Below are 14,487 nucleotides of genomic sequence, written 5' to 3'. Positions count from 1 at the left end.
AAAATACCTCAGTGGACAATTTAAGAACAAATTGTTTCCAAGCATGGAAGAATGTAAAATCGTACTTGTCAGAATTTGACCTGCTTTTATTCTTAAATTCTATGCTAGACAGTTTCTGTTTGTAGTCCTATTAGTAAGAACAGAAAATTCACTTGCTAAAGGTTTCTGTTGGATTGATCCTTGCCCATCTTAAAGTTTAGGACAACTTTTGTACACTCTTGGGTGAGTTGATGTTTGGCAAATAGCGCAGTTTCTTTAAGGGAAATAAAGGTCAGTTTGCCCGGGGAAAAGTCACATAGGTTTTTAGGAGCTTTTCAGAAAAAGGGACAGAAGCATGGTAGTGAATAGTTGACTTGAATGAGAATGTAGAAAGTGGAGAAACCCAGAGATCAGGAATGGGATGGGCAGATGAGTCATGATAATAGGTAGTGATTGAAGGGTCCCAAGAGAATGGCGAGTGTTGAGACAGAAGGGGTTGCAGTATGTGAGGGTTATGTGGAAAAAGCATTGAGGAGCTGGGAAAATTAAGGAGATGTTGCATGCACTAAAAGGTGGCCTAACAGTGATTCTTATAAATAAATTAGAAGTGTTGAAGAAGCCTACATGTAAAGTTTATAAAAAAATAAAATCCGGCATGACTATCAACTGCTTTTAACCTTTCCTGATGTGTGAACAGTTATTGCCTGTTACTGGTTTCTGCATAAAAGGCAGAACCATTTAGAACCTTTAATTTATTTATTTTAAAAATACTGTGTAAGCTTCAGTCAATCTTGCACGCAGTGAAACTGGGTATTCTATTGCGTGACATTCACATTGCCCATACTTTTCTCTAATTCATTCAGGGTTTTTTAATGAGTGCTCTGAAATGCTGACTTGTTACAATTGTTCTTAATGGCACGCGGGTGGCGCTGTGGGTTAAACCACAGAGCCTAGGACTTGCCGATTCCCACGACGGGGTGAGCTCCCGTTGCTGGGTCCCTGCTCCTGCCAACCTAGCAGTTCGAAAGCACGTCAAAGTGCAAGTAGATAAATAGGTACTGCTCCGGCGGGAAGGTAAACGGCATTTCCGTGTGCTGCTCTGGTTCGTCAGAAACTGCTTTGTCATGCTGGCCACATGACCCAGAAGCTGTACACCGGCTCCCTCGGCCAATAAAGTGAGATGAGTATCGCAACCTCAGAGTCGTTCACGACTGGACCTAATGGTCAGGGGTCCCTTTACCTTTACCTGCTCCTTTAGGACACCCATTCATGAATGCTTACATCGTCCAATCCAGCCTCCCTCTCTGTAGATCTCTGTTGTGCTATAGTGGAATCATAGAATCATAGAATAGAATCATAGAATCATAGAGTTGGAAGAGACCACAAGGGCCATCGAGTCCAACCCCCTGCCAAGCAGGAAACACCACCAGAGCACTCCTGACATATGGTTGTCAAGCCTCTGCTTAAAGACCTCCAAAGAAGGAGACTCCACCACACTCCTTGGCAGCAAATTCCACTGTCCAACAGCTCTTACTGTTAGGAAGTTCTTCCTAATGTTTAGGTGGAATCTTCTTTCTTGTAGTTTGGATCCATTGCTCCGTGTCCGCTTCTCTGGAGCAGCAGAAAACAACCTTTCTCCCTCCTCTATGTGACATCCTTTTATATATTTGAACATGGCTATCATATCACCCCATAACCTCCTCTTCTCCAGGCTAAACATGCCCAGCTCCCTTAGCCGTTCCTCATAAGGCATCGTTTCCAGGCCTTTGACCATTTTGGTTGCCCTCCTCTGGACACGTTCCAGTTTGTCAGTGTCCTTCTTGAACTGTGGTGCCCAGAACTGGACACAGTACTCCAGGTGAGGTCTGACCAGAGCAGAATACAGTGGCACTATTACTTCCCTTGATCTAGATGCTATACTCCTATTGATGCAGCCCAGAATTGCATTGGCTTTTTTAGCTGCCGCGTCACACTGTTGGCTCATGTCAAGTTTGTGGTCAACCAAGACTCCTAGATCCTTTTCACATGTACTGCTCTCAAGCCAGGTGTCACCCATCTTGTATTTGTGCCTCTCATTTTTTTTGCCCAAGTGCAATACTTTACATTTTCCCCTGTTAAAATTCATCTTGTTTGTTTTGGCCCAGTTCTCCAATCTGTCAAGGTCGTTTTGAAGTGTGATCCTGTCCTCTGGGGTGTTAGCCACCCCTCCCAGTTTGGTGTCATCTGCAAATTTGATCAGGATGCCCTTGAGTCCATCATCCAAGTCGTTGATAAAGATGTTGAGTAAGACCGGGCCCAAGACAGAACCCTGTGGCACCCCACTAGTCACTCTTCTCCAGGATGAAGAGGAACCATTGATGAGCACCCTTTGGGTTCGGTCAGTCAGCCAGTTACAAATCCACTGAGTGGTAGCATAGTCAAGACTGCATTTTACCAGCTTCTTTACAAGAATATCATGGGGCACCTTGTCAAATGCCTTGCTGAAATCAAGGTAGGCTACATCCACTGCGTTCCCTTCATCTACCAGGCTTGTAATTCTGTCAAAAAACGAGATCAGGTTAGTCTGACATGACTTATTTTTCAGAAATCCATGCTGACTATTGGTGATCACAGCATTCCTTTCTAGGTGCTCACAGACTGTTTGCTTAATGATCTGCTCCAGAATCTTCCCTGGTATTGATGTCAGACTGACTGGGCGGTAATTATTTGGGTCCTCTCTTTTCCCCTTTTTGAAAATAGGGACAACATTTGCCCTCCTGCAGTCTGCCGGGACTTCGCCTGTTCTCCAGGAATTCTCAAAGATGACTGCCAGTGGTTCTGAAATCACATCTGCCAGTTCTCTTAATACTCTTGGATGCAGTTCATCTGGCCCTGGAGACTTGAATACATCTAGACTAGCCAAGTATTCTTGTACTATCTCCTTAGTTATTCTGGGCTGTGTTTCCTCTGCTGAATCATTTGCTCCAAATTCTTCAGGTCGGGCATTGTTTTCTTTATCGGAGAAGACTGAGGCAAAGAAGGCATTGAGGAGTTCAGCCCTTTCTGTGTCCCCTGTTTGCATTTCACCATCTTCTCCTCTGAGTGACCCCACTGTTTCTTTGTTCTTCCTTTTGCTATGAACATACCCATAAAAGCCTTTTTTGTTGCTTTTAACCTCTCTAGCAAGCCTGAGTTCATTCTGTGCTTTAGCTTTTCTGACTTTGTGTCTACATGTGCTGGCTATTTGTTTGAATTCCTCTTTGGTGGTTTCCCCCCTTTTCCATTTTTTGTACACATCCTTTTTTAATCTTAACTCAGTTAAAAGTTCTTTAGATAGCCACCCTGGCTTCTTTAGGCACCTTCCATGTTTCCGTCTCATTGGTATTGCCTGAAGTTGTGCTTTTACTATCTCCCTCTTAACAAACTCCCAGCCATCATGAACTCCCTTTCCTTTTAGTATTACTGTCCATGGGATCTCACCCAGCACTTCCCTAAGTTTTATGAAGTCGGCTTTCTTAAAGTCGAGAAATTGAGTCCTAGTATGCTTGGCTGCTCCTTTCCGCTGTATAGTAAACTTCAGAAGAGCATGATCACTCGCGCCTAATGATCCTTCCACTTCTACCCCACTAACCAGGTCATCAACATTGGTTAGGACCAGATCTAAAATGGCTGTTCCTCTTGTTGCTTCTCCCACTTTCTGGACAATGAAGTTGTCTGCAAGGCCAGTGAGGAATCTGTTTGACCTTATGCTCTTGGCTGAGTTTGACATCCAACAAATATCCGGGTAATTGAAGTCCCCCATTACTACTATCTCCCTTCCTTTTGCATGCTTGGCCATCTGTTCCAGGAAGGCATCATCTATGTCCTCTGTTTGGCTTGGGGATCTATAGTAAACTCCCACAATGAGGTCACTGTTATTCTTCTCTCCCTTAATTTTGACCCAAATGCTCTCACTTTGGCTTTGAGGTTCTAAATCTTGGATCTCTTCACAGGTATACACATCCCTGACATATAACGCCACTCCTCCTCCTTTCTTGTCTGGTCTGTTTCTCTGAAATAGATTGTATCCCTCCATTATTACATTCCAATCGTGGGACTTATCCCATCAGGTTTCAGTGTTTCCTATTATGTCATATTTAGTTTGCTGTACCAAGAGCTCAAGCTCATCTTGTTTATTTCCCATGCTTTGCGTATTAGTGTACAGACATTGAAGTCCATTAATCATCCCCCCGTGTCTCTTATTTAAGGATTTATTCCTTCCACCACTAGGTCTGCATGCTGTTTGCTCCATTCAGTCTATGACATTTGGATGATCATCTTCATCAATTGATAGACTCCTACCTTCAGGAGCACTGTCTCCCTCCCCCACATTAGTCAGTTTAAACCCTCCTGATGAGGTTTCTGAGATTTTTTGCAAAAACATTCCTCCCAACCGTTGTGAGGTGCAGCCCACCGCTTGCCAGAAGTCCATCTTCAAGAAACTGCATTCCGTGATCTAAGAATCCAAACCGTTCCTGTTTACACCATTTGCGAAGCCAGTTGTTCACTTCCACTATTTTTCCCTCTCTCCCTGGGCCACGTCGTTCAACTGGGAGGACAGATGAGATGACAATTTGTGCATTTAATTGCTTCAATTTCCTGCCCAGAGCCTCATAATCTCTTTTGATCTTCTGGAGGCTATTGCATGCAGTGTCATTGGTTCCCACATGAACCAAGAGGAAGGGGTATTTGTCAGTGAGTTTTATGATTCCTTGCAGTCGTTCAGTTACATCTTGGATCTTAGCCCCGGGGAGACAGCACACTTCCCGAGACATCTTGTCAGGCCCACAGATCACTGCTTCTGTTCCCCTCAGTAGGGAATCCCCTATCACCACTACACGCCTCCTCTTAGGTGTGGTCGGGGTTCTTCCGTGAGCTGTCCGTTCCAAGGTCGCCTGCATATTCCCTGAGGGTTGACTTTGCTGCTCGTCTTCATATACCTGATCGACTGTAATGAGGGAGAGATCCTCAGATGGAGTCTGCTCTTCGTCTTCCATGCTAGGGGAGAGGACCTCAAAGCGATTGTGTATTTCTAAACAATCAGAGCGAACCCTGGGCCTCCTACTTCTTTGAGTCACGTTTCTCCATATATCTGGCTCCTGTGAAGGTGAAGCTCTGTTTTGAAGTGGGATGAATTGATGTTACTTTGCCACAAAACCAGAGCTATAGGGTAGTTTCCCTATAGGGTTGTAGTCTCTGATCTTCAGTGGTAGTGTGGCAGATTTCACCCTTATAATCACCGCTACAGGCCTAAAGTGAAAATGACATATAACTGTGAGGTGTGGAGTCTCCGTTACACATTAAATTTATTGCAGATGAGTGAATTGTGGGTGAACTACTACCTTAGCCCCAACCTCTGCTAAACATTCCAGGCCCGGTGTCTAGGCTCTGACAGACATACAAGTTAGGAGGCTGAGCTGCATTGTGCGGCTGTTGTATCTTGGGCGCCAGTGAGTAAGATTTTCCTGCCTTTCCTCTGATCCTCGATGGAGGGGAGAAATTTGTTCAAACTGTCAACATGGCTCAGAGAGCTTACAAGGCCACAGACATGGCACTTCATTTATGAGGGCATGGCATTTATTTTTGCTCCCTCTGGTGAGTCCATGTTTAAATGTTATATATCTTGGTATGGAGAAACTTTCATTTTGAGAGTGGTTCCAAACCAGTTGGCATGGGGCACACATTCTGGTGTTGGAGGAAACAAAATGTAGCAGTGTATCACCACCACTCCTAAGCCAGGGGTCACCAGTGTTGTGCTTGCGGGCATATATGTGCATGTAAGTCTCTGGTACCCACAGGGTTTCCCAGTGCCCCCACCCCCCAACTGTGCTGGAACATGAATTCGTGATTGCAGTAGGCAAAACTGGAACAATGCTGCTGTATGGTTATCTGAGAACGCTCTGGAGCTGGCAAAATGAACACTCTTTTTTTTTAATACAATTTTTATTAATTTGTTGTTTACAATTTCAGATAAACATTTTACATCCTTAAGATATCAATGACTTCCCTTCTTCTCTTTCCATGGTTCATTTTGCATATCTTTTATCCCTGAATATTTTACAAAAAAACTATACCAATCAGTTTTCCATTATTACATCCATCAAAACTTATTTACACTGTTGAATTTATCTTAATGCTGCCAGCGTTTTCAGCTGCACACAATTATTTTCCATATACTGTATTCAATAAACATTTTCCAATCTTCTTTAAACATATCTGATGGTGTTTCCTGCTTGGCAGGGGGTTGGACTCGATGGCCCTTGTGGTCTCTTCCAACTCTATGATTCTATGATTCTATATGTTCTTCTTGTTCTCTTATTCTATATGTTAAGTCTGCAAGTTGTGCATATTCTGTCAACTTAAGTTGCCAAGCTTTTTTGGTTGGGACCTTGCTCATTTTCCATTTGGAGACTAACAAAACATGGGCCACAGTTGATGCATGCATAAATCACCTTTTCTGACGCCTGGGAATTTCAGTCTGAGTTATCCCCAACAGAAAGGACTCTGTTTTTTTTGGGGGGTGGAAGTAATTTCAAACATTTTTTTCAATTCATTATGAATCATTTCCCCATGCTCTTTTACCCTTTTACATGTCCAAGCAAAGTGAACAGTATTAATTGCTTTCGTCACCTTGTTATAGGCATGACCATGTGTTTGTAAGTGCTTTCGGTCATCTTTGCAATAAAACTTGTTCCATGGTGCTTTATAGCTTCTGGCTTCTCTGGGAACAAGTTGCTTTGCAGCACTGGAGAGGACACGTAGCAGGAGTGATTGCATCAATAGCCCCCCACATTTCACAGTTCCAAAATGAGGCTAGGGTCATGACACAATCCTAAGCCTTGTCAACCATAAAATATCCTAGCGCATTAAAGGATCTGTTGATAAGCAATAGCAAAATTGTAGAGAGATGGGGTTGCAATTATTTGCCTCACTTCAACAAAGTTAACGGGTTAAAGCAGGGGCATTAAGGAAAATGGGCTGAAACCCCTCAAAAAAAATGCCTGCTATTAAGATAGTTGCAGAATAGAGTTTCAGTTGCATCTGATGAACTTGGTGCTTTAGAAACAGATAACCAGATGGCCAGCTTTTCTGTTTTCATCCAAATGGACTCTGACTGTTTTCACGCTGAATCATATTTCTGCTGTTGCCAAAACTGATTTCACTGGTTACTTTAAAAAGCAAATTACTAGCTTTGAGTTGAACGATGACTACACGTTTGGCTTGCCGTTGACTCTAGAAATGCTGCTCTTGCTAAAAATGTTGGAGTGCTGATTTATTGACTGCATTCACTTGGCACTGGTTGGAATAATAGATACGGGAAGGGAGGATGTAACCTTTGCAAGTTTTGAAGATTATGTCTTTCTTAGCTGGTGTTCCCTTAAGTTAAGTTTTGAATAGCTCACAGCTTCTTTTCCCTCATATTTTCTTTTCTGTTACTTGAAGCAGAACAAACCATGTCATGAGGCACATGGCTAGTCATGAGATATATAGTACAAAGAGGAGGATGTTCTCCTGCCAGCTATATAGGGGGATATGTGACACTTCAGATGCTCTTGGACTTCAGCTCTTAGCAGCCTCAGCCCCGTGAACTTTACGCTTTGTATGTTTTATTCAGTCTTTGAATTGTTGCTTGATTTGAATACAGGACATTGGGGAGATTTAGTTAGATGCAGCAAACTGGCTATCGGGCATCCGTTAAACATTTCACTTGGTACAGGATGACCTGGCATAATGCTAAGCATAATGCTACATAATGCGCTACATGGTACATAATGCTAAGCCGTGGCTTAGACTACAAACAAGCAAACATTGGCATTTCCAGGTGGAAGATCACGGGCACTGTACTCATCTCGTTCCCTGGTTTCTGTGTTACGTGGCATTAAGACATGGTTTGACTTCACATCTGATCCTGGACTCCTGCTTTTAGCTTATCTGGGGAAAAACCAATCACTAATCAGGGTTTGCATGTAACAAAAAGCCAAACCACGCAGCAGCATAGCCAAGGAAAGGCACTCAAGCAGCCACAATCTTCGCTCCAGGAACCTGGTTATTTGCTTGTTTGCACGAAGCCTGGTTTGGCTTCCCATATGTACAAGTGAAGCCAGTATCTTGTGAATATTGTATAGAAAATGCTGATTAGGTATTCTGGAAGAAACCGCTTTTGAGTTCACTGAGTTAGGAAGGGTAAGAGTGGTAGATCGATGGGTTTTCCCGCCCCTTTTCCTGTATTTACAGTGGTGCCTTGCAAGACGAAATTAATTCGTTCCGCAAGTGTTTTCTTCTTGCGAGTTTTTCGTCTTGCGAAGCACAGTTTCCCATAGGAATGCATTGAAAATCAATCAATGCGTTCCTATGGAAACCGCCTTCAGACCAGGTCCGGGGACAGTCTGTCCCCTGACCTCTTCTGAAGGCTGGGGGGGGGGGACGACAAGGGCTTTTCTTCCCACCGCCAGCCTTCAGAAGGCTGTTCTGAAGGCTGGCGGTGGGAAGAAAAGCCCTTCTCCCCACCTCCCGCCCCGCAAGCTCTGGGGACAGGAGGGCTTTGCTGCCGACCGCCAGCATTTTAAAAGCCCCCGGGACAGCGGAGACTTCTCCGCTGTCCCGGGGCGATTCTAAAATGCTGGTGGGCGGCAGCGAAGCTTTTGCTGCCGACCCCCAGCATTTTAAAAGCCCCCGGGACAGCGGAGGTCTTCTGAAGGCAGGCGGTGGGAGAAAGTCTTTGCTCCCCCCCCGCCTGCCTTCAAAAGCCGTCCGGGATAGCGGAGAAATGCGCTGCGCTTCTCCGCTATCCCGGGAAGGCAGGCAGGGGGGAGCAAAGACTTTTGCCCCCCGCCGGCCTTCAGAAGAGGTCCAGGACCTCTTCTGAAGGCCAGCGAGGGGCAAAAGTCTTTGCTCCCGACGGCCAGCATTTTAAAAGAGGTCCCCGGAGATTTCCCTATGCGCTTTCCCGCTACCCCGGACCGCTTTTAAAATGCTGGCGGTGGGGAGCAAAGCCTTTCGGCCCCCGCTGGCCTTCCTGGACCTCTTCTGAAGGCCGGAGGGGGGCGAAAGGCTTTGCTCCCCACCGCCAGCATTTAAAAGAGGTCCCCGGAGATTTCCCTATGGGCTTTCTTCTTGCGAAGCAAGCCCATAGGGAAATTCGTCTTGCGGAACGACTCAAAAACGGAAAACTCTTTCGTCTTGCGAGTTTTTCGTTTTGCGAGGCGTTCGTCTTGCGAGGCACCACTGTATATTTGCAGTGGTCATGGTAATCTAGCTTAGGCTAAAACCAGGGTGCAGTATTTCATTCATATTGGTCAATTTTGGTATTAAAAAATGTGTTCAAAAAGGGCACAAGAAATATCTCCAGACCCTTGGGCACCTAAAAATCTGTTGTGGGCAAGATACCCGCTATAGTGCATCACAACAATTTCCTAAATATACTTCAAAGGTTGAATTGTTGAATTTGGAGAGAGTGATAGGTGGGTGCACAGATTACAGTTGCATGTGCACTTGTCCTCATTGGCTGAGAAGTTTGTGTTTATTATCTCACCAAACTAGGCAACTTTTTTCTCTGTTGTTGTTGTTGTTGTTGTTGTTGTTGTTGTTGTGATTAGAATCTATATATCGCCCTATACCCAGAGATCTCAGGGCGGTTCACAGAACAAGATCAACATAAAACACCACAATCTGTATAATCAGTGCTTTTTTTCTAAAAAAATGTTTACCGGTACTCTCATTTACCTACTCATATTGAAATACTGCCCCTCAGTGAGGCCAAACTTAGATTCACAAAATGTGTACAGTAGTGGTATGCGTATCCCTGCATCCGCCCCCCAGAAAAAAGCACTGTATATAATCAAAATAAAAACAACAACCCAATAACACCCACCCACCCACCAATTTACATTTATATGTAAATTCTGCTCTCTCGGAGGTCTCTGGGTGACTTTTCCATGCCATTAATCTGTACAGTGAACGGGAAATGGGGGTGGAAGAGGAGCTGCCAGACATGAATGTACTCTGCGCATTGGCCCAAGGTGTGGGAAGGTTCAGAGAGAGAATGTCACCTGTTACCTCAAAGTAGTTCATATGAAAATGTTGCATTTCTGATTATTTTGCTTTTCCCTTTCAGTCAACAGATAAGCAACGGGCCCTAGAAGAAACCAAAGCATATACAACACAGTCTTTAGCTAGTGTAGCCTATTTGATCAACACCTTGGCCAACAATGTTCTACAGATGCTGGATATCCAGGCATCCCAGCTTAGGCGTATGGAATCTTCAATCAACCACATTTCGCAAGTGAGAAAACTTGTTCTTTATGTTTGCTTAGTTTGTATCAAGCACCTAGTGTGGTACAGTGGATAGGATGGGACCGAGATCATAGTGGGGGGGATCCGAATTCAGTCCACTAAATGCATTTGATGGCCTTGGACAAATCAACATCTTCACAAGGTGGTTGTGAGGATGAAATTGTACAATCTTCATGTGGTGGAAGGTTAGGAGACTCATAGAGATGTTGCCACAGATACAACTTAAAAAGAATTTGGCTTATCAGTATGATCCGGAAAAACTACCTTATTGCAATTTGCAGTAGGAGGTCAAACTTTCTTAAAAAGTAAGATCACTTGTTTTCTTTTTGCCTTCAAATGGTGTTTATGATGAAGACATTTTGGGGAATTATTCTAGTAGATTGGGAAAAAATCCAGGTGGCGTGCATTTCTCCCCTTTTCTCCTGTTACCTTGACTTTTGTTAGTTTAAAATCTTGATCGTCTTTCTAAAATTTGTAATTTTGATATGCAATATTAATGCAGGCAAGGGTAGTATGGAGAATGAAATGTCTTTCTGCTAGGAAATCGATTACTCCTTTATAAATATGATAAATGTTTGTCCTGGAACTTTAAAAAAATAATAACAACAACTTCATTGTGAAGTCTCAATTCCACTTGCTTAACGCTGAATAGGAAAATTTCCTCATAGCCTGCGTGTAAAGAGCTTTGATTGGAGCAGACCTTGCCGTTCTCTATTCTACAGTCTCTGTTATAAAACAGTATATGCATAATGGGACATGACTCATGAAGGTTCCTAGCTGGGCTACATGAAGATTTCCAGTGTAACATTAATATACACTGATTATTATGAGTTAGTGAAGGTTAAAAGATTTAAATGTAATTTGTGATTGTGCACTGTAGGTCCCAGTTTTCAGAATGAGTGTTTTGTTTTTGTTTTTTGGATACCCCTACTCTCTGGAAAAAAATGATTAAAACAATTCTGGCCAGCTAAAAACTATTAACTCATTCATGCAAAATGTTGTAAATATTGAAGTGGTATGATTTTAGTAGAGAAGAGTTAAGTTTATAAAATTTGTTAGAATGTGCAATGTATTAATAGTTTAAAGCAAGCTAATAGAGCTTTAATGATATTTGAAAAGCAGATTTTGAAAATTGAAACATTAAAAAATATTTTTGATAGCACTTGTGTAGAGAATAATTTCTCTGCCTTGGTGGTTTTTTAACGAGCTTTTAAAAGACTCTTATGATAAGTTCATCTAAATAGAAGTCTGTACGTGACTGGATAAAGATTGTATTGTTTTTCTCTTTTTGCTCAGTTAATAGATGTATAGCAATTGCACAGTAGCACTTTATTTTTCTTCACTTTCTAATCTGACTTGCCAGTTTCCTAAATGATCAATTGTGCCAGTGGCTTTCCCATGCAGTATTGTTCTCCACATTCAAGTATAATTTGACCTCCTAGCGAAAGTTGATCTATTGGATCCTGCAAGGAAGCAAAGGCAGCAAAAACTTTTCAAGGGAGATCCTGGTGGTTAAGCCCCATTCATGTTTTTTGCATGATGCCGTGTTGCAGAATCAGGTCAGGGGATGTCATCAGGTGAGACCCTCGTCTCCATCTCCCACAAGGCAACCTGTTGCAAAGCAAAGCTGTAATTGTTTGCTTGCTCAGCAGAGTCTTCCCTAGTAATGTTTGGAATGGCCTTTGTTGGTAGCAGCATACTGTATTTTTCGCTCCATAGGGCGCACCGGACCATAAGGCACAACTAGTTTTTAGGGAGGGGGGGAATCAAGAAAAAAAAACCCTTATTCCCCCCCCCCCCAGCCCCAAAAAGCAGAGGACAGGCTTCTGGAGCTGTCAGGGGAAGCCCGGGTTCGCTGCCTTGGCTTTGTTTTTAGCCGCGGGGCTGGGGCCGGGGGAAGCCCGAGCTTTCCCCGACCCCAGCCCCCAGAACAGGTCCGGGAGCGGCGGCAAGGTTGCATGCAGCCTTGCCTCCACTCCTGGAGCTTGCGGGGCTGGGGGCGGGGGAAGCCCGGGTTTCCCAGCCCCAGGGACCACACATTCGCTCCATAAGACGCACAGACATTTCCCCTTAGTTTTTAAGAGGAAAAACGTGCGTCTTATGGAGCAAAAATACGGTGACTGTAACCATTTGTGTAACATAAGAGGAGATAGCTTTACGGAAGGAATCTCCTGGGATCCTAGCCTGGTGCTGCTGATCTACCACCTCTTCCTGTACAAACATTGAAGCATGAGCAGTATGTGTGGTTCATGTTTCTGGAAATGACATCTCTGCCAGGACATCTGCTCAAGTTACTTTTTCTAACAAGCATGGTAATGACCACAACAATATATGCCATCTATCAGTCGTCAGAAGCATCAGAGGTTAGCTTTTAAGTCTTGCTATGTTTACTTACTTACCGTATTTTTCCGTGTATAAGATGCCCCCATGTATAAGATGCCCCCTATTTTGGGGGACTCCAAATTAAGAAAAACACCCCTCAGTACTACCCATGTATAAGATGAGCCCCAATTTTAAACCTAGTTTTTTTGTTTAAAAAACCTAGTCTTATACTGTACACGGAAAAATATGGTATATAGCATTAATAGGATGCCTTTATGGTAACATTCCTACTTAATTCAGACATTTTAGATTCCCCCATTCCATTTAGGCAAATATGAAAATACTGTACAGTATATCTGTATAAGGGACGCGGGTGGCGCTGTGGGTAAAAGCCTCAGCGCCTAGGGCTTGCTGATCGAAAGGTCGGCGGTTCGAATCCCCGCGGTGGGGTGCGCTCCCGTTGCTCGGTCCCAGCGCCTACCAACCTAGCAGTTCGAAAGCACCCCCGGGTGCAAGTAGATAAATAGGGACCGCTTTCTAGCGGGAAGGTAAACGGCGTTTACGTGTGCGGCTCTGGCTCGCCAGAGCAGCGATGTCACGCTGGCCACGTGACCCGGAAGTGTCTTCGGACAGCGCTGGCCCCCGGCCTCTTGAGTGAGATGGGCGCACAACCCCAGAGTCTGGCAAGACTGGCCCGTACGGGCAGGGGTACCTTTACCTTTACCTTTATATCTGTATAAACCAAAAATTCTGATATTAAATGAGAATAAATAATAATTATATTGGAACTTAGGGGAAAATTAGAGTTATAGTAATGACACCGACTAGCTTGCTTAATGTGTCTTAAATAAATTCATTTTACTGGTCATTAATCTCTAATATTTTAATTCTTTTATGCCCGCAGACAGTTGACATACATAAAGAAAAAGTGGCCAGAAGAGAAATTGGCATCTTGACCACAAATAAAAACACTTCAAGAACTCACAAAATCATTGCACCAGCCAACCTGGAGAGACCAGTTCGCTATATTAGAAAACCTATTGATTATACAATCCTAGATGACATTGGACATGGGGTGAAGGTAAGTGGTAATGTGGAATAATTCTGATTTATGAGTCTCCCTGTATGTTTTCAGAATGCAAAGATTTGTATGCAGGACTCCTTCCCTCTCCCAAACGGCAGCATGGTCCTTTTTACTGAACTCCTATTATTCCTTCTGTATCTCAGTCTTTAAAAAAACCAAAAACCCAGCCTCCCTGCTTTTCTGGCTACTTGTGATATCTGTATTTTGAGAAATGGGTAGAAGGCTTTCAACATGGGAAAGAAAGCATTTGGTGCCATTCCCTTCCTTTGGATTCAGTTGTCAAACAGTACCTTTGTGACAACAGGGTATGTCCCTCTCCCTTTTCTGTTTGCATGTCCCAGATGTTGTCATGACCCAGATAGAATGCCACCATGTGTGTGGCATTGGCCCCCAAGATCAAAGATTTGCATGATATGCAAAAGCTAGGGACTAGCTTCCTGTTTTCTGTACCGGGAATTTTTAAATTACGAGAATAAATAAAAATAATAGTTAGGCTTCAGTCTGCATGTAGTTCTAACAGCCCTTGTAGCTGAGTCTAACAATGCTAAATTGTGAATCAAGTTACATGTGCAGTTTGTCTGCTTGTTTTGTGCAGATACACATCTGATTGCATGTTCAAATTTTGTTCAGATTCTTGCATGTCTTTTCCTAAAGTACCCTTTCCCTGTGATATTTTTGCAATTTGTTAGGCATATCTCAAGAGTAATGTGAATAAGAATGATTTGCAAGGCTTACAGCCATTCAGTCAGAACATTGCAGCAAGATAATGGCATAGTGGCATGCCGTTTTAT

At 43.5% G+C, this 14,487-nt stretch overlaps 1 protein-coding gene across 12 annotated transcripts in view; it reads left to right on the top strand.

The window, feature by feature from the left end:
- Positions 1-14,487, top strand: part of ABI2 (abl interactor 2) — a 69,797-nt gene that overhangs the window by 31,311 nt on the left and 23,999 nt on the right. For all 12 annotated transcript variants that reach the window (XM_053366230.1, XM_053366176.1, XM_053366157.1 and 9 more), the window contains exons 2-3: positions 10,112-10,279; positions 13,517-13,693. In XM_053366230.1, the coding sequence (XP_053222205.1) occupies positions 10,217-10,279; positions 13,517-13,693 (240 nt within the window). In that variant the 5' untranslated portion in view covers positions 10,112-10,216. The remainder of the gene's footprint in view (positions 1-10,111; positions 10,280-13,516; positions 13,694-14,487) is intronic.

The sequence above is a fragment of the Podarcis raffonei genome, chromosome 1, assembly GCF_027172205.1.
Source record: "Podarcis raffonei isolate rPodRaf1 chromosome 1, rPodRaf1.pri, whole genome shotgun sequence".
Lineage (NCBI taxonomy): Eukaryota > Metazoa > Chordata > Lepidosauria > Squamata > Lacertidae > Podarcis > Podarcis raffonei.
The sequence above is the reverse complement of the archived record's forward strand: the minus strand, read 5'-3'. Positions and strand labels throughout refer to the sequence as shown.